The sequence below is a fragment of the Abramis brama genome (assembly GCF_963993115.1).
Source record: "Abramis brama genome assembly, chromosome: 20".
NCBI classification, from domain to species: Eukaryota; Metazoa; Chordata; class Actinopteri; order Cypriniformes; family Leuciscidae; genus Abramis; species Abramis brama.
In genome coordinates, this window is record NC_139982.1 from 29,356,585 (window position 1) to 29,382,362 (window position 25,778).

A 25,778-nucleotide genomic window follows, 5' to 3' on the forward strand; every position below is an offset into this window, starting at 1 on the left:
GAACCCAAAGGAAAAGAGGCAGTAGTCTGATGTATGACAGATTTTTAAAAACCTGAACTGTTGGACCACCTGTAGTTATGGCAACAGACTTCTGAACAAAATAAAGAAGTGTGAAGTCCGCACACTGAAAATTACTGCTCCAAAAGAGTTTATTCAAGCAACGTTTCGACCATCAGGTCTTCATCAGGCTCAATCAGACTTCTGAAGCCAATTTTATTTTTAAAGGTTGAAATGCTTTTGTCCTATTTCTCCCCCTTTCTTTTTTAAAGAATGATCTTTTAATATATTTTTGTCATTGATTGATTGATTGAATAAAATAAATTAACTCAACTGCTGGAAATGTGTCATTTATATTTTAAAAGGTTTTTGCCAAATTTTTGGTCAGGAATTTGTTGACGCATCATTGAAGTGTAGTTGAAATATTAATGTTGTTTCAACATTAACTTAGTACATCAGATGGCAACATTGGTTGACATTCCTTTTCAGTTGTATTTTCAGTGTTTCAACATGTATTTAGAATCAACATCACATTGTAACATTGATCAAACCATATTACCAAAGATTATTTCTGTTAATTTCAGTGTTGATTCAACAGCAGTGACGTAGATTCAACATCATAGTGTAACATTGATTCAATATTACCATTGATTATTTGTGTTAATTTCAGTATTGATTCAGCATCGGTGCTGTAGAATCAATCATAGTGTAATGTTGATTCAGTAGCATTACTATCGATTTTTTGTTCAACAGTTTCAACATTAACTGAGGGTGCAAAAGTGATGTTGATAAAAAATCACTTTGTAATGTTGAATCAATACTATTACCGTTGATTTTTGGTTGAAATCTCAACATTGCTTCAGCATTAACCGAGGGTGCAAGAGTGATGCTAAAACATCATCACTTTGTAATGTTGAAGCAATATTAACACCATTGAATTGTGATTGAAATCTGAACATTATTTCAATATTAACCGAGGGTGCAAAAGTGAGGAATTGAGGAATGGAGCGAACCTGATATCATATGTGTACTCACAAAGCTGTACTCCTTTAAAGCTTACATAGTAAAACCTATTATAGATGGCAAGATAAAGATGTCAAATATTTTTCATTATTGACTAGGCCTGATTATATCAACAATTGTTGTAGGCAATTTTAATTTTCCTTAAATGAAATGCATGTTGAAATGAAGGGACTTCAAACCTAGTAAGGTATTATAAAGATTATTTAAATATTTTATTACTTTAATAGTAGTCTTTGCTGCCATAGTTCAACATTAACATGTTTGTGTGAACCTAATCATTTTAGCACCTAAACAGGTTTCTGTTGCTGTGTAAAAGTATCCTCAGTGATTGATTAATCTGATTAAAATTATTTTCAATTTCAAAACAGCAAAAACATTATCATGATAGTTTTAGAATATTTAATATAAAAATATGCTGTTGATTTCAGATAAGAACTAAATTCTAATGAAACACTAACAGAAACAGTAAACGGTTCTTTTGTCTTCTGACGGCACAGGAAGTAGAAACACTGACGTCTTCAGATTCCCAGAGTCTCTGTGGTCACCTGACATCCGAGCAGGACATTACCCACACACACACACTGAGACAGATCGCCCACTGAAACACACGCACACACTCAAATCATCAGTGTGTGTCAAAGAACTGAAGATATTTGCTCAAGCGTGTCTTGATGAACGCTGACTGAGTGAATGTGGTCTGGAATGGAGATCTCACCTTTCTGAGAGCCGATCCATGACGCTGCCTTCATGGCCACAAACTGCCACTCGACCCGCTGGTCTATTTTACAGCCGTATAACCAGATCAGAGCCAGGAGAGTGGCCCATACTGACCCCTCCACCTGTGCACAAACCATCATACACTGCATTTGTTACTGGACACAATCACCGCTGTCTTATTATTCATCACATCTCTCACTTGTGCTGGCTTCTGATTGGTCAGCTCATCCTCCGTCTTCCCAAACGCATCAGCCAGTGTGGCGTCTAGATCCCAGCAGCCTGACGCCTTCTGGAGAGAAACCAGCTGGAGTAACGGGTCTGCAGTTGAACACACACACACACACACACACACACACACGTAAGGACAGGTAAACCAACTGGAATTCATTATAGGGGCTTTTAAATTTCAATTCTGTAGGATCAACAGTTTGATATAACTAAGTCACAGATTTTCTGCCCTGATCAAAAGGTTAAATGCAAAACACACATATTCGAAGCAGTATGTTTATTGCAATTTGAAATAATTAGTTGTAAAGCAGTATGTTTATTGCAATTTGAAATAATTAGTTGTAAAGCAGTATGTTTATTGAAATTTGAAATTATTTGTTGTTCAGATTTGCAAATATCAAATTATTAGTTATTGCTTTCTTGCAATACACTGGTGCTATATGTGGAGATAAATAAATTAAATATACTATAAATGTCCATGAATGTTAGATTTGGTATCCAAGTCAAAGTTACTTTTAAAAGTAATGCATTACAATATTACATTTCAATTGATCTAACAGTGGCTGCTCACATCTCAGCCTGCCTGACAGACATTTCTGGCTGGATGAAGGACCACCACCTTCAACTCAACCTTGTGAAGAAAAAACTACTTGTGGTCCCGGCCAACCAAACACTACACGACAACTTCTACAATCATCTAGGTTCATCATCCATAACTCCATCAAGGTCAGTCAGGAACCTTGGAGTTGTGACTGATGATCAATTGAACTTCACAGACCACATTGCTAGAGTTGCCCGGTCCTGCAGATTTGCCTTATTCAACATTAGGAGGATCAGGCCCTTTCTATCAGAGCTACAAAACTCCTTGTCCAAGCTCTTGTTCTATCCAGGCTAGACTATTGTAATGCTCTCTTAGCAGGCTCTCTTGATCCATAAATACTAACACTTTCTCTTCTATTCTATAAAAATACATGTACCGCGTTAGATTAAACCGGTAAGGGTCATAGCACTTACAGTAGATATTGTTGTTGTCTTATTGTTAGTTTAACTGCTTACTGTTCTCATTTGTAAGTCGCTTTGGATAAAAGTGTCTGCTAAACGAAGAAATGTAAATGTAAATAATAAGTCAATGAGCAATTATTATGAGGATCGGTAAAGTAATAGCCTGAAATTTACTTATTTGAGGTTTTTAAATGACATGCATCAACCGTTTTAAATAATTAAGTGACATTTTATGCCCAGGTCTGAACACTGAAAGTAAATTACTTTACTAAATAGTAAATTTACTATTTTTTGTGTAATTATTTGTTAATGAGATTTACAAATATCAAACTATTAGTTGATATGTATTTGTTGTTATGACAATTTATGTGTGTTGTGAATTCTTGAAAAACTTGAAATGGGAAATAATAATACAATCTATCTATAAATTACAGAAACGTCTGTCTGTCTGTATGTCTGTTAACCACATATCTCTCGAACCGTTAGTCTGATTGATTTCAAGCCCGACAGGTGTCTTGCCACGGGCACGAGTAAGTGCAGTGCCAAGTTTGACGTTGTTTGGATTAGAAATGCAAAAGATATTGTTAAATATATCTTTTTTAGAAGGTTGTGGTTTAAAAATAAACATTCTGACATAAACACTCTGTCAGCTACACTGTTTACTTCTGAATATTATAGTTTGGTTCCAGAACGTGATAAATCCATTTTGATTAATTTGAGTAAAAATGTGTTTTCTTTACCAAGAAAGTGGCAAGATGAAAACCACTATTTTCTGTTTCAAACTTACACATAGCATCTTTAGGTTATAATAACATAAAAAATTCAAATCCAGATTTTGATTTTCACAGACTTATTATAAAAACGAATTATTTTTTCCCAAAAATGCAATAAATTCATGACACTTTTTTTTTTCAAAATGCAATTAATCCATTGAATCAATTTAAGTTATTTTTTATCATGAAATATCTCCTGAACTTTTTTGTTCAGCGATCAGCTCACAAAAACTGATTTTGCACGGGCACTTTGCACTGCTCCCTAAATCGACGCGCTTATTCATTTGTGGATGTAAACTGAATCTGTAAGTCAGCTATGCTGTTTACTTCTGAATATTATATTTCATTCTGGTGCACTTAACGTTATCACTACTGTGTAATAGTAGCCTATGCTATTCACCAACTAAACATATCCTATTCAATGCGTTCACAGTCTCTTTCACGGGCATCATTTGTAGTAGCCTATTCACAAACTGTTTCCTCAAGCATATAGTCAGGTCCGAATCTTCAAGATTGTGTAACCCTGTAGCATTTTTGAGGAAAAGTTGTTATACCACATTTTTAGAAAGTTCAATGTCTCCTGAATAAGGATCCACCGTATAACATTGAAATAAGGGTCCCATTTTCTTGTAATTGTTATTGAAACAATAGGTGCATTATTCACAGCCGAAACACTACAGGTGGGTAGGGTAAAATTTTTAAGTTATAGATATCACCATAAAACCTTTCCAGTTTTTCACTTACATAGAGACAGACATTTTTCGTATTACAAGTTTTCTGAAATGTCATGTTTACATATGCAAATGAGGCATACCAGTATATATATATATAATTCGAGGGGCAGGCATACCAGTACGCGGTTCTCCATTTTGGGCTAGCCCAGTCTCTTCTTCACGAAGGTTGTCGAGGCAGCCCTTGTTCCTCTTCGGGAACAATCTTGATGACTGGCTGATCCTAGCTCACTCTCGAGACAAGGTTTGCGAACACAGGGACCTAGTGCTCTGGCACCTAGCTCGTCTGGGCCTTCGGGTCAACTGGGAGAAGAGCAAACTCTGCTCCGTGCAGAGGATCTCTTTTCTTGGTATGGAAATGGACTTCGAACCATTTATATCCCGGGAGACCTGAACCGTGCAGCCGATCTGTCTCGGTTTCGGCCTCTCGCTGGAGAATGGAGACTCCATCCCCAGTTGGTTCAGCTGATTTTGGATCAGTTCGGGGCCGCACAGGTAGATTTGTTTGCCTCCCACGACTCGTCCCACTGTGACCTGTTTTATTCTCTGACCGAGGGCACGCTCAGCATGGATGCACTGGTGCACAGCTGGCCGCAGGGCCTACGCAATTATGCGTTTCCCCCAGTAAGCCTTCTTGCGCAGACTTTGCACAAGATCAGGGAGGATGAGGAGCAGGTAATTTTGGTTGCCCCGTATTGGCACAACCGGACCTGGTTCTCAGAACTAGTACTCCTAGCGACAGCACCTCCCTGGCCAATTCCTCTGAGAAAGAACCTGCTTTCTCAGGGACTGGGCACCCTATGGCACCCTTGTCCCGATCTTTGGAACCTCCATGTGTGGCTCCTAGACGGGACGAGGCAGGTTTGAGTACCCTACCACCAGCGGTGGTGGCTACCATCACTTCCGCTAGAGCATCGACCACGAGACATGCCTATGCGTTGAAGTGGAAACTCTTCGTCAACTGGTGTTCTTCTAAACTTCAAGAACCCACGAAAGGACCAATCAGTGTCGTGCTTTCCTTCCTGCAAGAATGGTTGGAGCGAAGGCTGTCTTCCTCCACCCTGAAAGTGTATGTTGCCGCCATTGCTGCACATCACAACGCAGTTGAAGGTAAGTCCATTGGAAAGCATGACCTGATCATCAGGTTCCTGAGAGGAGCGAGGAGACTGAATCCTCCTCGCCCTCCTCTCGTTCCCTCTTGGGATCTCTCAGTGGTTTAAACTGCCCTGCAGAGTGCTCCCTTTGAGCCTCTGCAATCAGTGGAGCTTAAGTTCATGTCAATGAAGACAGCGCTCCTGGTTGCATTGGCCTCCATCAAGAGGGTAGGGGACCTGTAGGCATTTTCGGTTGACGAAGCGTGCCTGGAATTCGGGCCGGCTAACTCTCACGTGATCCTGAGACCCCGGTCTGGATATGTGCCCAAGGTTCCCACCACTCCCTTCCGGGACCAGGTGGTGAACCTGCAAGCACTGCCCTCAGAGGAGGCAGACCCAGCCTTGGCACTGCTCTGTCCAGTACGCGCCCTCCGTGCTTACGTAGACGGAACGCAGTGTTTCAGGACTTCAGACCAGCTCTTTGTCTGTCATGGTGGGAAGCTGAAGGGAAAGGCTCTCTCCAAGCAAAGGTTATCTCACTGGATAGTGGTAAGCTTTGGCTTACCAGCAGCAAGGTCGACCGTGCCCCCTTGGTGTGACGGCCCACTCCATCCGGAGTGTGGCATCCTCTTGGGCTCTAGCGCATGGCGCCTCGCTAACTGACATCTGTAGAGCTGCAGGCTGGGCGACACCTAACACGTTTGCGAGATTTTACAATCTCCGAGTGGAGCCAGTTTCTTCTCATGTACTCGCTTCAACTAGCCGGTACTAGATTCTGCTCAGGTGTCTTCGCTTGCTCGCCATTCCTCTCCACGGACGGAATACGTGTGATATTCTCTTCAGGTGAGCCTCTCCGCAGGCCCTGAGTTCCTCCAGCACTGTTGACGTCAACGCCAGAGTTATGCCACCGGCAGCTTTGGTTATGCCACCGGTCACCCTCTGGGCGACCCCCACGTGTGTATTCCACTGTAAGCCTCTCTGAGCATGTATCTTTCCCTCGGCAAGCCACCTTGCCACCCCTGGGGTTGAAATATTTTATCTCTGGCTGGTTCACACCATTGATCCATATGCAGCCCCCTGGGGTCATGTGTATTCCAAGTCCCCCCCTTCGCGCTGGGCATAATTGCATATTTCCACTGAGATATGCTTCCCAGTGTACCTTGGTACATTGGCATAATTTCAGCAGCCATTAAAAACTGTCCCTTTCATGTTAATGTTGGTTTTTCATTCTTTACAATGTTTAAATATTCTGAGAATGCATAGTTTAGTTCTAATGTTTAATGTTTAAACTGCAATAAATGCATTAAACCATTTGTTTTGGCAGCCATTTTGTTTTTATTGTTTATGCCAAAACAGTGATGTTTACAACTTGTTATACGGCAGAAATGGATTCAGCACCTAAAAATCATATAGAAACAACACTTGAAGTACTTTTCCTCAAAAATGCCTACTGCATCTTATCCAGGGCTATTTATCTATTTTGGGACTTGACTAATAGCGTTTTCTCGGAGTTCACGTTGTGCTTTCTACCATGCACAAATAAAAATGTCACTGAACTTCTGCTGTGTAACTGTAACAATGAGCACTCAAACACACCAAACCAACAATTACTAAAAACACACGCAAAAACTGATTTTGCACGGGCATTTTGCACTAGCACTTGGAAGGTTGTGGTATACATAAACACTCTGTCAGCTACACTGTTTACTTCTGGATATTATAGTTTATTCACAGCCATCATTTGTAGTAACCTAGCCTGCTCCCTGAATTCAATGCGTTCACAGTCTCTTTCACGGGCACCAACAATTACTAAAAGCACACACAAAAACTGATTTTGCACGGGCATTTTGCACTAGTTTATATAAATTAATAAAACTGGGAAAAACAACAGGCATCATCATGTTTCTGATCTATACATAGTGTTCTTGTTTTAATTATTCTTGTATGTTTCCTGCGTCTTTATCCTTGTTGGTTGTTTTACACCCATTCTGCTCATACACTCAATGATTGACTATGTTTAGACATGACATACTATCATACTGTTATTAAAAGAAGAGAGAGACAGATCCTGTGCAAATCTGGATAAATTAAGTTGTGCATCACAGTGTCAATACCTGACACAGATCATGTGAAAGGCCCTTCAGTGTTAATGTTTGATTCATTTACCCTCTTCTGAAGGCGGTCCATAAACATCATCCTCCGTCTCCTCACTTTCAGAATCTTTTTAAGGAAAGAAAACTAAATAAGTCAAGGTCATGTGAAAGGCCCTTCAGTGTTAATGTTTGATTCATTTACCCTCTTCTGAAGGCAGTCCATAAAGACATCCATAATCAGCCATCGCCCCACATTCAGAATCTTTTTAAGGAAAGAAAACTAAATAAGTCAATGTGCAATTGTATTTGTTTTGGGGTTTTTTGCAAGTTGTGCGACTACAGGCAGAGAAACCAAAAGTCAGAACAGATTCAGATCTGGAGAAACAGCCAAGAACAGACACATCCAAAAGAACTAACAAACAAGAAAAAGCTTTGGAAAAAAGCTTCAGGATGGATTGATAAGGACCAAAACAATCTTGCGTTATGTTGTGAGAATTGTCTCAGAAAATACCACAAACACATTCTTGCAGGTACAAGAAACCCACACAGATTAAAAAGAACCACTGACCACATCCTCCCTAAAACAAAAAAAACTGTACATTTTATATCTTAACTCAACACCTCTTGATTTTTCAGTGTCTGAAAACACTTCATGGTTCAGTGGTTTTTCAGTGTCTTGCTCCAGTTTTAAGATGTTGTTGTGGTTTAGTGAGGCTTGTAAATCAATAATAAATGTACACATTATCTAATATGCCATGAAAACAACAATCATTGCATTTAAACAATTAATGCTTCACAAAACTATTATATTGAGGTGCATTTACCCATAATATTCCCATTGACCAGCCGACCTACAGTACAGGCAAAGAAATCAAAGGTCAGAACAAATTCAGGGGTCTCATTTATAAAACTGTGCGTAGGGTCCTTACTAAAAGTGTACGTGCGCCTGAAAGCCAAAAATGACGTACGCAAAAAAATATTCAGACTTATAAAACCGTTCGTACGCCAGAACCTGCGCAGAATTTACTTTATAAATCCCAGTCAGCGGAAGATTGTGCGCACATTCGTCTCCACCCCGAAATAACCATATATGGAGCTTACAACGCCTAGTTTTACTATGCAGATCCTCATCTGCATATCATTTGCATATGATTATTCATCCATGTGATAACGTTTAACGGTACAGGACACATTACATTAATAAAAATCACGTACTTGCCTATCTTTGTCTTGTTTTTGAATACATAAAATCAAATATTGTAAAATACATTTCATCTTTTCCACTGGCCGAATAGTATTTTTAATTGAAACAGACAGGCCTTGGGCATTATTTGCACAAAACTATTTTCTCAGACAATCAGTTATCATGATAAGCAATTATCTCTGTGGTTAAAACATTAAAACACAGCACGCTACAGGAAGAGTGTTCAAAAACGTCGCATCCACAACAAATATTTCTATTGATTGAATTTGAATATAAAAATTTTGTAACTTCTCAGTAATGATTTCATGTTTAAGTGTTCTCCATTAATTTGAATGGCATATTTAATCTAAATGTTTATATCAGAAGTAAAACATAGTTTAAATCATTATTTTATTTATTTAAACTGTTATTTGCGTCAGTTTCACTAAACGGCCCAACGCGCTCGCTGGCGCAGACATTTCAGAAGGGATGGATATTTGCTTCAAGTGACAGGCTTGGTGAGTGAAATTATATTTGTATTATCTTGTTTTTTTCTTTAGATTTTCTGTCTAAAAGTGAACAAAAAGACACTTAACTCCAGCTCACCATCGGTGTCGCCAAACTGCTCCATCTCCAAAACATTCGTACGCATGTGTCAGAGTTTGCGTGCAAGTGCGCAAATTTTCCCGTCAAGTTTGTTTTTATAAATCACAACTTATGCATCGGAAGTGGCGTACGCCTCTTTCAGGGCCTGTTTTGTGCATACGCAACGGTTATAAATGAGGCCCCAGATCTGGAGAAACATCTAAGAACAGAAGAACAGACACATCCAAAAGAACTAACAACAAGAAAAGCTTTTGTAATAGGGATGGACTGATATGGATATTTCTGGCCCAAAACAATCTTGCAATAACCCTTTGTATTGTTTTGTTTGACGATGAACCCATAAAAACAGGTACAAGAGCCATTTTTAGCACTCTGTCATTTCCAGTGAACGTTACTGAATTGTTCTTAATTTATGTTATGTTGGGAATTTTGTCTTAGCAAATACCACAAACACATTCTTGTAAGCTCAAGAAACACCCACAGACTGAAAGGAACCACTGACCACATCCTCCCTAAAACTGAACATTTTATATCTTAATGAGGTCAACTCAACTACTCAAAGGTATTAAACTGTGAAATGACAAGAAAAGCATATGAAATCCTTGCTGTCAGGGAAACACAAAACACACACAACCATACAGACAAAATCAGAGGTTTAAAACAGCACTGATATGATACTGAAAAGAAGAGTATATATATTAATTATCTTACCAGTCAAGGCTCCAAAATCCATGCCTAAAACACAAATAAATTTCACATTAAAATGAGTTGTAGATTATAGATATTAAATGTAAACTGTTACCTGACAATGAACTATTTTGAAATCATCAATTAAAACTATAAGGATACTGAATCCTTGTCAGGGAAACACACACATCCATACAGACACAATCAGAGGTTTAAAACAGCACTGATATGAGACTGAAAAGAAGAGTCTATATATTAATTATCTTACCAGTCAAGCCTCCAAAATCCATGCCTAAAACACAAATTAATTTCACATTAAAATGAGTTGCACACACCACAAGAACTACAGTATGTTGAAATCATAATTTTAACTTGAAAAATGTGAGTAGAGCTTGTCATTTAAAAAGCTGCCATTCTCTACATTTTTACATTAAAAAAGCCAAACTAATGTTTTTGTTTCCAATAGGGTAACTAGACTTCCTTCACATGCAACCAGATGAGGTCATATGGACAGGGCCGTCCCCAATGTTCAGACCTCTGTATTTTACAGAGGTGTATATAATAAAGGTGATATAACTGCCTAATATTAACTCTACTTTTCATCAATGTCAAAATGTTTGAAATGACCAATCAAATCTAAGTAGACAGGCTTTATGTTCACAATGTGAGAGCTGTAAATAGCTAAACTAAACATTTAATATTTGATAGCTGTTTTACAATCGAAATGTTAAACGACTGACCGAAATCATCATTAGAAATGTTTGTTAAATTTCAAAATATATTTGATTGTGTTAAAAGTTATAACGTTACTCTGTGTGTATGCTCAATGGCTGGTATGAGAGACTTGTTGCACTTTGCAGTAATCTAGATTGATATTAGAATATCCTATTAGTAAGTAAGTAAGTAAGTAAAGTTTATTTCTATAGCACATTTAAAACAGCTTGCGCTGACCAAAGTGCTATACATAATTGTATTGGGCACAGGGTAATAAAAACACATGTAGTTTAGTAATTTAGTTTAGGCTAAAACAACATTTACAGAGAAACAGCAGGTTGAAAACACACTAAGCAGGAAAAACATTTAAGATGCCTAAAAGGCCAATGTAAAAAGGTGGGTTTTAAGTCTAACTTTAAAAATATCAATATGAGGGGCATTTCTGATGTCGGGTGGCAGTCGGTTCCACAGCTGAGGGCCAGCAACAGAGAAGGCTCTGTCACCTTTTCGCTTAAGCCGGGAACGTGGGACATGCAGCAGGCCCTGGCTGGAAGATCTGAGGGCTCTGGGAGCTGCTTGGGACTGAATGGTATCTGCTAAGTAGCTTGGGGCCAGTGCGTGTAGAGATTTAAAAATCATTAGCAGTATTTTAAATTGTATCCTAGACTGGACAGGAAGCCAGTGCAAGGAGGCTAGGACGGGTGTAATATGTTCACGTTTTTTTGTGTTTGCGAGCAGTCTGGCCGCTGCGTTTTGAACCATCTGAAGCCGTGCCACTAGAGTCAGAGGGAGACCAAAGTATAGAGAATTATCAATAGTCTAAACGGGAGGTTATGAAGGCATGGGTGACTTTTTCCAAATCTTTGAATGACAGAATAGGCTTGAGTTTGGAAATTATTCTCAACTGATAAAAACTGTATTTCACTACAGACGATACTTGTTTTTCCAAATTGAGTTCTGAGTCAAAAATAACGCCTAAGTTACGTGCGTGAGTTTTAACGTACGGTGCAAGGGGAGCAAGGTCAGCGGTGGTGGCAGTTTTGGATCTTGAGGGGCCAAAGATGATAACTTCAGTTTTGTTCTCGTTCAACTGAAGAAAATTATTACTCATCCAGAATTTGATTTCTTTTAAGCAGTCTAAAAGAGGTTGCATTGAGTTGCTTGATTTTAGTGGGATGTACAGTTGGGAATCATCTGCATAAAAATGGAAAGCGATATTAAATTTTCTAATAATTTTCCCTAGGGGGAGCATGTAGAGGCAGAAGAGTACTGGATCCAGTGAATGGAACATTCAGAAAACTCAATAGCAGTAGAGGAGTTAATATGACGAAAGTAGTGGCCAGAAGATCTGGCTGAATATAGTGAGTTAAATAGTTTAACATTGAACATAATAGGCATATGGTCAGAGAAGGATGCATCCTCAAAGCTTATGTTCTCAATAGAGAACCCATGCGACATAATCAGATCTAGAGTGTGCCCCTGAAGATGGGTTATGTGCTGGATAAGGCCAAATGACTCCATTAAATGACAGAGTTCATTAACCAAGGGTTTACCTGGGCAACAGACATGAATGTTAAAATCACCCAGAATCAACAAACGGTCATAAGATGTTGCATAATGAGATAAGAAGTCTGAGAATTCTTTTATGAAATGTTTGTCTGATTTAGGAGGCCTGTATACAAGTGCACATATCAATGGAGTGGTAGCAGATTCCATTTTTACACATTGTACTTCAAAGGAGGTAAAACTATCAGCAGGGAGTGTTTGTACCTTGAGTCGATTTTTAAAAATCAAAGCCACTCCTCCTCCTCTCCCCGATCTCCTTGGCGTACTTATGAATGAACAGTTTGTAGGGCAAAGTTCACCAAAAACAGATGTTTCATCAGCACCGGAGCCAATCCATGTCTCCATTAAAAATAACATGTCCAGATCACGTTTGATAAAAAAGTCATTTAAGATGAAGGACTTGTTAGACACGGACCTGCAGTTCAGTAGCGCCGCTCTAGCCGTAAAATAATCCAGAGGCTGTGAATTAATCCTATTAATACCCTACTAAAGCTGGATGACTTGTGTTGCTGAATGACATGCAATTAATTTTAAATATATTATATGTTGGAGCAAGCTGACATGTATATATAAAAACATTTGTTTTTCCATCTAAATGAGATTAACACATCAAATGTACTATAGTCAAGTCACTTTTACACATATAATCAGAGCACTAAACATCTGTCTGAAAACTTAGTCTACAAACACTAGTTTAACTTGACATACAGTATTGGCCATACATTTCATTGCTGTGACCCTGAAACAGCATTTGATTTCGATTACTTGAACAAACCAAATGTAAAATATGTAACAAGAACATCATTTTTGTAATGATAATATGAACAGACACACACATCCTCACAAGATCACAATCGTTGCACTAACCGTGTGTCTGCACTCTTCTCTGCAGCAGGGGTCCTCTCACAGTCTGTCTGCAGTCTTTATTAATGGCAATGAAGGCTGTATGAACACTGCTCACTCCTGCCTGAACACTGAGCTCCACTATCTTTCTCCTGATGCCCTCAACATCTGCACCACGTGACCTCTCCTCCTGCTCCAGAGAACGGATCCGGGTCCGAGCCGCCAGCCGGTGGACAGCCAGTCTGCAAATAACATGGAGGAAATTTGTTGGATTTTAAAAGCAAAGAGTTGATGTCATCCAATTCAATGTATTTCTGCATCTTTGTGTGTGTTACCCAGTGTCCTCAGTTGGTTTGAGGCAGAAGTGGAGCTGGTTTGTTACTGGTTGATCTTTAAGCCTGTATTTGACCGTCACTGTTCCCTCAAAACCTCCTGAACTCTATAAAAAAGGGGCAAATTTTTTATCATCTAAACAAATGAGAGACACTGGTCTCTTATTCTCATTAAAGAAACACATGCTATATCATCCCACCTCTCCTTTAAGTTGGGCGTAAATGAGTGCCCTTTGACCCTGGAAGAGCACTTTGATGGGTTGAGACAGTGTGTCAACAGTAATGCCATCTGGAAGGCTCCAGTTCACAGAGATATTAAACACAGGGGGCTGCAGCGCAAACCTGAGGGACTGCATCACCTGATATAGTTTAAGAGAAAGAGAAACCATTGAGATATTTGACTAGGAAACATCTGTGCTTGTGAAATCCAGCGGAGAGCTTTACTTTGGGCTGCATGCGGTCGGTGCCTGTGATGAACTGAGCGTGACCAGATCCTTCCCTGGCCATTCCTGTGATGAGGGCAGTACTTGCACCCTCACCAATCCCGAATGAGAAACACCTGATACACAATAAACTCTGTTACTGTAAGTGATGAAGAGATGAATGATGGGTAGATCAAACCCAGCAGACCTTTACCTGTGAGAGTGAACATGACGTTTCACCAGGTCCAGCACCTCTTTAGTGTTTCCCACCTCTCCATCAGTGAAGATGAACAGCTGAAGAGAGAAAAACATCTTAGTCTTAAAGGGATAGTTCACCCAAAAATGAAAATTCTGTAATGTCGTTCCTAATCTGTAAAACTTTTGTTTATCTTTGATGCACAAATGAAAATATTTTTAATGAAAGATTTCTGTCCCGGCATTGAAAGTAGATTTACGTTTAGATTTACTTAAAAAAGTTCATAAAACATAAGTACACGTAATCCATATAAATCGAGCAGTTTAATCCAAGTCTTCTGAAGAGACACGATTGCTGTATATTATAAACAGATTCAATTTAGGCTTTAATTCACATCTAAACTTGGTAAACACAGAGATTCAAAGGTGTGGGCTTAATACACGAGAACCAATGAGGTTTGTTCTGGCGCGTCATTCATGAACATCATTGAACATCAACTACAGATCCACTGCCCAGGGCTGCCTTTATCATCGTGAGCCCAAGTAGACCGTAGAGCCTTTGCCATCAATTAGGGATTAAGTGTTATTTTATGTTTTTCAGTAAAGGGAAAGATGATATTTAGAGGAGTTTCTGTTATTGAATGTTACTGAAAAGTCTTATGGGTTTGGAACGACACGAGGGTGAGAAAAAAATGGCAGAATTTATATTTTTTGGTGAACTAACTCTTTTAGCCTAGTTGACACTTTCACATGAATGTCAGTGTGTCGTTCAGATGCATGTTGAGGTGTTGTCGTACCTGTCTGGGGTGGTCAGGCTTACAGGGCTGACTGTAGATGTGTTTTAGAGGCTGTAAAATCTCTGTGCCGCCCAGGTCTGCTTGCATTTCCTTCACTCTCTTCAGAGCCTCATCCATTGTGTCCTGACTGTACTCGACACTCTCACTGCAGTGAAACACACATAGTCATCTACTCTGACAGATTTCAAAACTGAATATCTGGATATCTATGAATGAAGATCTAGTTACTAACGGGAAGAAGGACTCAAAACGAGAGCCAAATCCATAGATATTGAAGTAGCATCCCATGGGCAGACTCTTCAACAGTAACAGCAGAGTGTCCTATAGAGAGAGACATGGACAGGTATTTAAATTCAACATGACATCAAAACTGACTCTATTTGTGATGCGCTCCATCAGAATGAGTGTAAATCACAATAAGCAGTTTTTGGAAAAACATGAATTTGGGTTTTGTTGTTTCTGATGTTTTCAAAAGTTATAAAATTCTTCCAAAAAAAGTCTGAAAATTTAACAAATCAGTGTTTTTTGAACAAATCGTTCTTGTTCACTTTCATACACTGACTGTTATTTCTTGTACACTCTTTTTTAAAATGAGTGAACTCTATTTTGAACCGTGTGACTATAGCCAATAGCATTCAAGTGGGTTGTGAAGGATAATTCGACCTAATGAACGAATAAATCCCTTTACTGAACGAGAGTCAGTGATTTGAGTCTGAACAAGAGACAATCTGTTCATGAATGAACTGAATGTACGGGAACATCTAATGATCGTTCATCTAAACGAGGATATGCTGACCGACTAAAGAGAGAAAGCGTGTCAGTCTTTCAGTTCAACAAGGAGAGAAAGCGGCTGCAATGCAAAAAAGTGTTGCAATGTTATCAATATGCACACAATTTATGAATGTGTAAAAATCCACTTAAAAAGCATGATTTTTTTTATCTTAAATCTTGCCTTTGCACTTTCTATGCGCATCTGTGCTCCTTTCCCACGATGCATCATGACACTCATACTGCCTGATCTGTCCATCACGAAAATAAACTCTCCTTGTGTTGCCAATGATGACATCACTTCCTCTGGAAATTCTGGGTACAAACTTATCATGACCACTGGGTCCCTCATCAGAGAGCCTGAAATAGAGAGAGAGAGAGAGTCAGTGAAACCTTGATCACTCAATCCCATAATGCCAGTGATCTGCAGGTCCAACCTGATGGGGCAGTGGCCACTCCTGCCTCCACTATAGCAGAGGGCTGATGGGTATCCTGATAGTACAGAAACAGCTCAACGTCCTTATCAAACATGTGACCAGGACTCAGATTCACCTACACACATAAAAACACATGCATAACACTGCTGTGCTCACACATCCAGATAAACACATGAAGACACACACAGTACCGTAGCCTGAGTGTGATCCGAGCGGAGGAACACTAGAGGATCCAGAGTGCAGTTGGACTCTAGTTTGGAGATGGGCTTTGGAGAGCTCACATGGACACTGAGAGTCAGCGTGTAGGGAACAGCTCCACATCCTGATGAAATCTCTGAGACTATACCAGCTCCTGAAACTGACACACACACACACACACAGAGAGTGTGTTAGAATCAGCTTCTCTCCGCTAATAAAGTGTGTGTAGCAGCTGCTGTACCTGCTGGTGTGTATCGGGGGTTGAGTACAGCCGGCAGACAGAAGCGCAGCGAGTGGTCAGCCTGCACATCGAGCTCGGTGACGTAGATGATGGTGACGGCAGCGTTCTGACCCGGCGACAGACACCCGACACTCAGTCTGAACACATCAGGACTCTCTGTGCTCTCTTCCAGCAGAAACGCCTGCTGACCCGAACTCACAGCGTCATCATACTGATCCCTCGCCTGCAAGACACAGTTATATTCCGTGGTGCAAAAAATATGCAAATTAATGTCCAGCAGACTTGTATTTGGACTCACGGTTTCTTTGTCTTGCACCTCTGCCACAATCTCCTGCTCTCCGATCTTGGCACTGAAGTGGCAGACAGCAGCATCAGCGGGCAGAGGGAACACGAACAAGGCCTCCAGGGGGCGCTCTTCCTCATTCACATACAGCAGAGTGGAGGAGACTGTGGAGACATGATCCTGAACACGAACCTCCACTGAGATGCTCTTCAGAGGCACTGAGTCACACAAACCAACAGAACAAGAACAACATCACATCACAAAACGTCTAGACTCTCTATATTAGCATAAAAACAAGATATAGATTGGAAATATAATAAAAATTTCCGAATTAAGAACAACAAACATGGCATTTGTGAACTATACCTTCACTATAAAATAATACCGAGATAAAGACTTCGCAACAAACTTCCCTGTTTGAAAAACACTCCAGCTCTCCCACATATTAAAACATAAATACATTCGGAAACAGTAAAAGTAAACAGGTGAATTCATACCCGGCTCATTATTCACAGTCACAAGACCGCAGTTCATCATTCTCACAGCGTTAGAGGAACTGACAAGATGACCTACTTTAAAAGTGAGCGAAAGTGAAAATCAAAAACCGAAATACACCTTTTAAATATGCCTTAAATATTGACAGAAGATTCAATTAATGAGTAAATAAGTGTTTCTAGCGCAAGATGATTTCTGGACGTCGTTGAAACGCTCCGCAGTTTCAGTCCGAGTCAGAAGACCGTTAAACTCTGCGCTGAGATCAAAGATCCTGCTATTTAAACTGAGGCGCAGGTTTGGCTCATGAATATTAATTAACTGGAGAAGCGACGTGACGCTGAGAATTTTATGCCAAACGATTTTTCTATACAGCAGTTTATAAATATGGCTGATTCTTACATCAGGGGTGATCATTCCAGATACTTAAGAAACTTTTAATTGTATCTTTAATAACTTTTCCTAATTGTCTTCCGCACGCGAAGTGGAGGTTTCTGCCCTCTTCCAAGAAACTGCCATTAAATCTGAACATGTTACACGTTGATAGACGTCATTTACTGTTGATCAGAGATTTTGCAATAACCACATGTAGGAATATCACTGCAAACATAGGCTATTTATTGAATTAGCCTATTAGTTTAACCAGACAAAAACAACAGCTATCAAAAATGAAAATGTCCCATACAGCAATTAATGTATTATATTAGGAAGATATTTACGAATTTGCTTATATTTTACATTTATTCAAACATTTAAATCAATGAGCTAAAGCAGATTATATGTGTGTTTGTGACTCTTATGATGTCATAAAGAACAAGTTGGAATCGAACGCGCGGGTTTTACTGTATAAGCGCGTCACAGTCTTACAAACTTTGTGGGTTTGTTGTAGTGGTCGAGAGTGACAGACAGTGATTTTTCACAGCAATGGGACAGCGAGTTTGTAAAGTGAGTCCGATGATTGGCGAGGTGTGCGATCAACATCAAAGCACACGCCCAAAACCCAGCATCAACACGGCGGTTCAACATCCTCATCATCGCGATGAGATTGAGACCCATGTTGATGCTGCTGGTGAGAGAAAGCGCAAAGAGAGGAGGGTGATAGAGAGAGGAGGAGGAGAGGAGGAGGAGAGGAGGGTGATGGAGAGAGGAGGAGGAGAGGAAGGAGGTGAGGAGCAGGAGAGGAGGGTGATGGAGAGAGGAGGAGGAGAGGAGGAGGAGAGGAGGGTGATGGAGAGAGGAGGAGGAGAGGAAGGAGGTGAGGAGCAGGAGAGGAGGGTGATGGAGAGAGGAGGAGGAGAGGAAGGAGGTGAGGAGCAGGAGAGGAGGGTGATGGAGAGAGGAGGAGAGGAGGGAGGAGGAGAGGAGCAGGAGAGGAGGGTGATGGAGAGAGGAGGAGGAGAGGAAGGAGGTGAGGAGCAGGAGAGGAGGGTGATGGAGAGAGGAGGAGGAGAGGAGGAGGAGAGGAGGGTGATGGAGAGAGGAGGAGGAGAGGAAGGAGGTGAGGAGCAGGAGAGGAGGGTGATGGAGAGAGGAGGAGGAGAGGAAGGAGGTGAGGAGCAGGAGAGGAGGGTGATGGAGAGAGGAGGAGGAGAGGAAGGAGGTGAGGAGCAGGAGAGGAGGGTGATGGAGAGAGGAGGAGGAGAGGAAGGAGGTGAGGAGCAGGAGAGGAGGGTGATGGAGAGAGGAGGAGAGGAGGGAGGAGGAGAGGAAGGAGGAGAGGAGGAGGAGGAGGAGGAGGAGGAGGAGGAGGAGGAGAGGAAGGAGTCAGGGAGAGTGCAGGAGATGAAGAAGTGGTGGAGGAGGCTGGCCTCTTTCTTCAGAGCTGCCAGCAAACAGGCTCCAGAGAGCAGCTCAGGTCAGGGAGAGGAGAAGCAGACGCAGGATGAGGGAGAGAAGAGGATGGTAGCATGGGATGCAAGAAGTAGTGATGGTAAACTACACCAGATCATCTTATGAGAATATGTTTATCTTGTTTATGTACATTAAAAAGTAATCACCATATATAAATATCCATTAATTGGAAAAAGAAAATTAATTAATCTCTCCTATAGTATGAAGTCTCTAATGCCCTTTCCTTATACATATTCTATATAGTCTCTATTAATTAATTAAAACAGTCATTAAAACTAATAATTATATGAAAGTTAGTTTAAATACGTTTTAGAATTAATACAGTGTGTCACGTCACAAAAAACTGCTCTCACAGTTTGAAACATCATGTTATTTTGTCTTTTAATAGACTACATCTTCAGTCACTACACTATTGGTGATCAGCTGGGGAAAGGTGGTTTTGGTGTGGTGTACGAAGGGAGACATCTGGAGGATGATCTCAAAGTAAGTACAAATAAATTAAACATGACCTAGTTAGTGAATTATCTTCTGATCAATCACTCTAAGCCCTCTTAGTGTATTTTATGGCTTTCTACACACAAATTAATTATTTGTTTGGTTCATCAGGTGGCCGTGAAATACGTCACAAAGACGAAAGACACTGAATGTTTATTCATTGTAAGTACGCTGCACACTATAAAACACCTCATATTAACATTTATCACAGACAAATACAGTATTTGATTGTTTATTCAGTTAACAAACTGGTCCAAGACTGAGCTAAATCTTTATTTGCAAACCAAATTCTTCTAGCCTGATCATCCAAAGCCTCTTCCTAAAGAGATCGCCCTAACCATCCTGGCCAGTAAAGGTCCCAGTGTGCCAGAGATCATCCGGCTGCTGGACTGGCAGGACCACCCTGACCACTTCGTCATGGTCCTCGAATGTCCCTCTCCCTGTGAGAATCTGGTCCAGTTCATGAGGCGTCACGGTGGAAGACTCGATGAAGAGAAGGTCCGGCACATCATGAGGCAGGCGGCTCACGCTGCCAACACGTGCTGCCATCGCGGAGTTCTCCACCGTGACATTAAACTGGACAATCTCCTGATCAACAGCGAGACGTCTGAAGTCAAGCTGATTGACTTCGGGTGTGGGGACATTCTGAAGAGTTCGGCGTACAGGACATACCGTGGTATGTATTGTCGCTCAAAGCCTCAGTTTGGCACTTTAACTCCAGTGATGAGTTACGAGATAATGCAAACGTACACATCAGACCTAACCTCTTTCCTCAGGCACAGCAGCGTACTGTCCTCCCGAGTACCGTCTCAGAGGGAAGTACCACGGCAGGCAGGCGACGGCATGGTCACTAGGGATTCTGATGTTCGTGATGTTGTGTGGACATTTCCCTAGTGACTATGACCTGATGCTGCTGAAGCAGAAGCACTGGTCCAGACCCAACTTGTCAACAGGTGAGATCTAGAATTAACAATTCACAGTCATACAAAACATCTTAACATGATCCAATAGAGCAGATGTAAAGTTTAAGGTATAATCAGACGTCTTCCTGCACAGAATGCTGTCGCCTCCTCAGGGCTCTGCTAAAGAAGAAGCCAAGACGGCGACTTAGTCTGGGGCTGATCCTGTCTCACAACTGGTTTAAGGTAGTGAACATAAGATCAGCTAAAAATCATTAATTTTCTCATGAGAAGAATTTGCTAAGTCATATCTATATTTTTTCTGTTCTTTTTTCAGGTCGTCACATAAGGCCACTCCAGTTGGCGTCTTGCTGGCTGCAATGGGAGATGCATCATCCCTCCTCTCGCCTTTGTGTCTTGCGGGGCGAGCAAACCTTGTGTAGCGCCGTGGCTTGAGGAAGCAGTATTTGCATCTGGCGGCACTGCTTCCAGAGGGATTTGTACATATTGTACATTTGTACATACTTCTTTTGATTGTTTTGGTTTGCACCATCCTGAGTCCAGAGGTTTCCATCATGGCCATTCATTTCTGAGGTTCCTGCCACAGTCCTCTGAATGCCAGCAGTCTGTGCCTCTCCGATGACAGCGTTCCCTTTCCACTAACAACATTCCTGATATGACTGATATATATATGACTGCCCAGACCCGTCTGTCTCTGCCCCAGTGCTCCCAGTCATGGCTGCCCCAGAGATTCCTGTTCTTGCCACAAAGTCAGCACTCAAGACCATCTCAGCCACAACGGTATCCAAGCTCCTAGTTATCACCATCCAGTCTCAGAGGTTTCTGTCTGGTCCACCCTGTCCCAGAAGTTCCCAGATGTTTATGTCTCTCTGTTTCTGTTTCAAGCTCCCTACCCTGTCTGTCCAGGACCAGGGGTTCCCGTCATGGCTGTATGGTCCTAGAAGTTCTTGTCATGTTCTTGTCTCAGAGGTTCAAATGCAAGAACTCCTCCACCAGTGCCTGAGATGCCCTGGTCTTCAGGCTTCCCGTCATGTCTCAGGTTCCTGCCACAGCTGTCCGGAAATCAGAGCTTCTCGTCTCGACCGTCCGGATGTCAGAGCTCAATTTGTTTCATTCTGGGTGTCCATCTAGCCATTATAAAGGAAATCTGAAATTTAAAAAGGAAGTGCCTTGTGACTTAGTACCTCAGTGTGAAGAAACCACCAGATGCTGCTCGCTCACGAACCATTGACAAATGGAGAGAACATGATATCAAATTTGTACTCACAAAGCTGTACTCCTTTAAATCTGCTTACATAGTAAAAGTACATAGTACATAGTCAGATTCCCAGAGTCTCTTTGGTCACCTGACATCCGAGCAGATCGCCCACTGAAACACACACACACACTCAAATCATCAGTGTGTGTCAAAGAACTGAAGATATTTGCTCAAGCGTGTCTTGATGAACGCTGACTGAGTGAATGTGGTCTGGAATGGAGATCTCACCTTTCTGAGAGCCGATCCATGACGCTGCCTTCATGGCCACAAACTGCCACTCGACCCGCTGGTCTATTTTACAGCCGTATAACCAGATCAGAGCCAGGAGAGTGGCCCATACTGACCCCTCCACCTGTGCACAAACCATCATACACTGCATTTGTTACTGGACACAATCACCGCTGTCTTATTATTCATCACATCTCTCACCTGTGCTGGCTTCTGATTGGTCAGCTCATCCTCCGTCTTCCCAAACGCATCAGCCAGTGTGGCGTCTAGATCCCAGCAGCCTGACGCCTTTTGGAGAGAAACCAGTTGGAGTAGCGGGTCCTTCTGGAGATCAGGAGCAGCTGAACACACAAAGACATACATAGGATAGTGGTTAAATGGACAGGTAAGATCTAAAGCATGCTTATAGGAGAAAATAACACCATCATTAAACACAACCCCCCCCCGCCCCATACACACACACACACAAATTTTAAGCAAGTTAATTCCATGACTGATCTGTGTGATTTGAGGCACCATCCTAACCATAAAACACATATAAAAATATATAAACCTTTTAACTGATATATAAAGCTATATATACTGTATATGAAAGCAGCTAATTCCCATGCAATCCCACTTACACACATCAAAGAGACTGAAAACAAACTTAATATTATTTATCTTATCGCAATTCTGGTGAGACCAGCCTCCATACTGCATTTCTAAAAAAGAAATTCACAGCAGCTCTCTATGATATTCTGATATCTAGACTCTTTCAATGCAAGTCGGGGATGTTTGCCCATCAGGTGTAAGGCTGGGCGATAAAACAATCTCAATATTTATTGAAAATCCATGATTCAGGTAATAAACTTTTTAGTTATTTTTTATATTTAGCCTATGTCCTACATCTAGACAACCAGCTGTGTGTCGCTAAAAACAAGCAGTTACGTGGTGCAAAAAATATGCAAATGAATGACTTATATTTGGACTCACGGTTTCTCTGACTTGCACCTCAGCCACAATCTCCTGCTCTCCGATCTTGGCACTGAAGTGGCAGACAGCAGCATCAGCGGGCAGAGGGAACACGAACAAGGCCTCCAGGGGGCGCTCTTCCTCATTCACATACAGCAGAGTGGAGGAGACTGTGGAGACATGATCCTGAACACGAACCTCCACTGAGATGCTCTTCAGAGGCACTGAGTCACACAAACCAACGGAACAACATCACAAATTAACCTCAAAAGCAGAAGAACGTCATAAATACATACAGATCTCTCTGTTTGAGAGATAAATAAAGAGTTTAATAGACTTTCTACATGACGTTTAGGTAGCCCTATAGCTATAATTGTTGATTTTATTTATTTATTCTCTCCCTTCATCCGGGACCGGATCGCGATGGAAGCAAGTCATTTTCCCAGGCAATTTCTTCAAGCTCTCGGGAGGAGTTAATGAGGAGCTAAAATTAATATTTCCGAAATAAATTAAAAAAAAATAATAATAATGTGAATGTGACGTGACACCTTGAACAAGATTTCGGTTAAAATCTATCTTCATTATATAGGCTATAATACTGAGGTAAAGCCCACGCGACAAATTCCATGTATGAAAACCACAACAGTTCTCCTAAGTTACATATTAAAAAGGGATAGTTTAGGGACCCCAACCCCGCCCCTAAACCTACCTGTAACTGGGGTTACGACCAACCTGGCTCATTTTTCAAAGACACAAGACCACAGTTCACCATTTTTAGACGAAATGACATTTACTTCAAATCGAAAGTGAAACTATTTAATGAATAAATCAATTATTTTGATCAGTGGTTTCTAATGCGGCTAAATTGTTTAGGGAAGTGGTGAGATTATCCGAGGGCGCTGTATGATATCACCACTGCTGAATGAGTCAGAACTAGTAGATGTTGAAGTTATGGCTCATGAATATTAATTACGCTGTGTCCAAAAGCGCACTGACCGTTTAAACTGAGTCGCAAGTTTGGCTTATGAATATTAGCCTAATTAGATTAAATTCAGTAACGCCGTGCCCCTCAGCAGCTTCCATGGGTGATTCTTCAGTTAGGGATTTTCCCCCTGCCGTTAAAACCAAAAATATTTTTTTTGTAGTCAATAATTTTATCCCTTAAAACTCATCTTGTATCACCAAAATGACACATTTAAACGTTTTTTTTTCTGGTGAATTTTTTTATTTTATTTAACAAGCCTGTACCACCTAATGATGGAAAAGAGCATTTACAGCCAAAACAGGCAATTTACTAAGGACATATATGTTTTAAATGGGTGGTTGGTTATGATTTCACTTTTCTAACTTTAGTTTAGTGTAGGCTATATTGCTGTTTGAGCACTGTTTTTTTTTTTTTTTTTTTTTTTTTTTTTTTTTTTGAAAAATCCAAAATACTAAAAAAAATTCGCCAGGGTGACGATCAGATAATTACAGCAAACAATTTAGGAGTTATGATGAGCCATTACATACTTTTGATCTTTGTAGCGCCACCATCAGGTCGATTGGGGCGAGCCTTGGTGACATTGTAGACGATGTGAGTAGGCTACTACCATCCCTCAAAGTTTCAAGTCTCTACGACTTACAGTTTGGTCTGCCCGATGTAATTTTTAGGGGAAATTACTTAAATTTTAACAATTAGCCTACAATATGTTTCTACCACTTCAACCCCTAAAAATTGTTTCTCAGGAGGTGCCTTGATTTAAAAAAGCTGCCTAAATAGTCTCATTTAGTTTAATTTTGAATCTCAGGGTAACTGCATGTTATTGTTTCCAGATTTCCACAGGACCAATATGCTTCAATCATTTCAGCTATTTTAATTGTCAAACTCGTTTTCACAAGTATTTTCAAAGAACTACAGAGAAGACGAACTGGTATTACCTGATCTTGCTCATACTACTGATCTCGATGATCTAACATCCTCTGTAATGCAACACGTTTCACTTTTTAATATACAGTATATTTGACAGCATTGCATTGTATCTGCCATAACATGCTAAACTAATTGCTATAAAGACTTTCTATATATTGTCACAGTATGCATTGACTCCATATGAATTTGATACACGTTGATAAAGATTCATCTTTGTACTTCCACAAAATGCAGAAAATTAATATTAAATGAACATGGATTAAGGATTTTTAAAACCTGATCATTTTGATCATTTAGCTTAGCTGTCTCGCTTAATTTTAATCTGTTTGCACTAAGCCAAGAGAAAACTTGTCTTCGTGTCCAAACATCTGATCATATGTCTGCATACTTGTGCAGTCACTGAATGAGTAAGAGCAGTATCCTGTTCCTTTGGTGTCAAATCCTTGTTCAAATGAACACACCCCTACGGTAAGCAAAGCGTCACGAGACTCGCTCGCGCGCGATGGGATGCAGTCAAAGTTCACGAAACCTGAACCGCACTATGGCGAAGGATATCTCATGAATATTAAATAGGTAATATGTGGACCTTATTATATTTTTTTTAAATGTATTTTTTATTTTGTATATAGGTTATTCCTATTACATGTTATATTAAGGAGCGTGCGCCACTGTGGTTTAACAACATTTATATATATTTTTTAAAGAAATGTTTAATCACACACTATGTTTTCATCAGTA

At 40.6% G+C, this 25,778-nt stretch overlaps 1 protein-coding gene across 3 annotated transcripts; it reads right to left on the reverse strand.

Annotated features, from left to right (window-relative positions):
* Positions 1-291: 291 nt before the first annotated feature.
* On the reverse strand, positions 292-22,509 carry LOC311071366 (von Willebrand factor A domain-containing protein 5A-like). Of its 3 annotated transcripts, XM_084095761.1 has the most exons (22): positions 22,376-22,509; positions 22,175-22,298; positions 16,946-17,148; positions 16,648-16,870; positions 16,400-16,566; positions 16,209-16,323; positions 15,956-16,131; positions 15,236-15,324; positions 15,004-15,148; positions 14,226-14,305; positions 14,034-14,148; positions 13,790-13,948; positions 13,593-13,696; positions 13,282-13,499; positions 10,403-10,426; positions 10,159-10,182; positions 8,483-8,509; positions 7,861-7,920; positions 7,732-7,785; positions 1,937-2,055; positions 1,736-1,859; positions 292-1,618 (listed from the first exon to the last, which is right to left on the reverse strand). In XM_084095761.1, exons 2-22 carry the CDS (start codon positions 22,206-22,208, stop codon positions 1,539-1,541), a joined length of 2,340 nt encoding a protein of 779 aa, XP_083951887.1. In that variant the 5' UTR covers positions 22,209-22,298; positions 22,376-22,509; the 3' UTR covers positions 292-1,538. The 3 variants fall into 3 exon arrangements, with proteins under 3 accessions (XP_083951887.1, XP_083951885.1, XP_083951886.1); XM_084095759.1 differs by lacking the exons at positions 22,175-22,298; positions 22,376-22,509 and adding an exon at positions 17,428-17,678; XM_084095760.1 differs by lacking the exons at positions 8,483-8,509; positions 22,175-22,298; positions 22,376-22,509 and adding an exon at positions 17,428-17,708.
* Between the last annotated feature and the right edge of the window lie 3,269 nt (positions 22,510-25,778).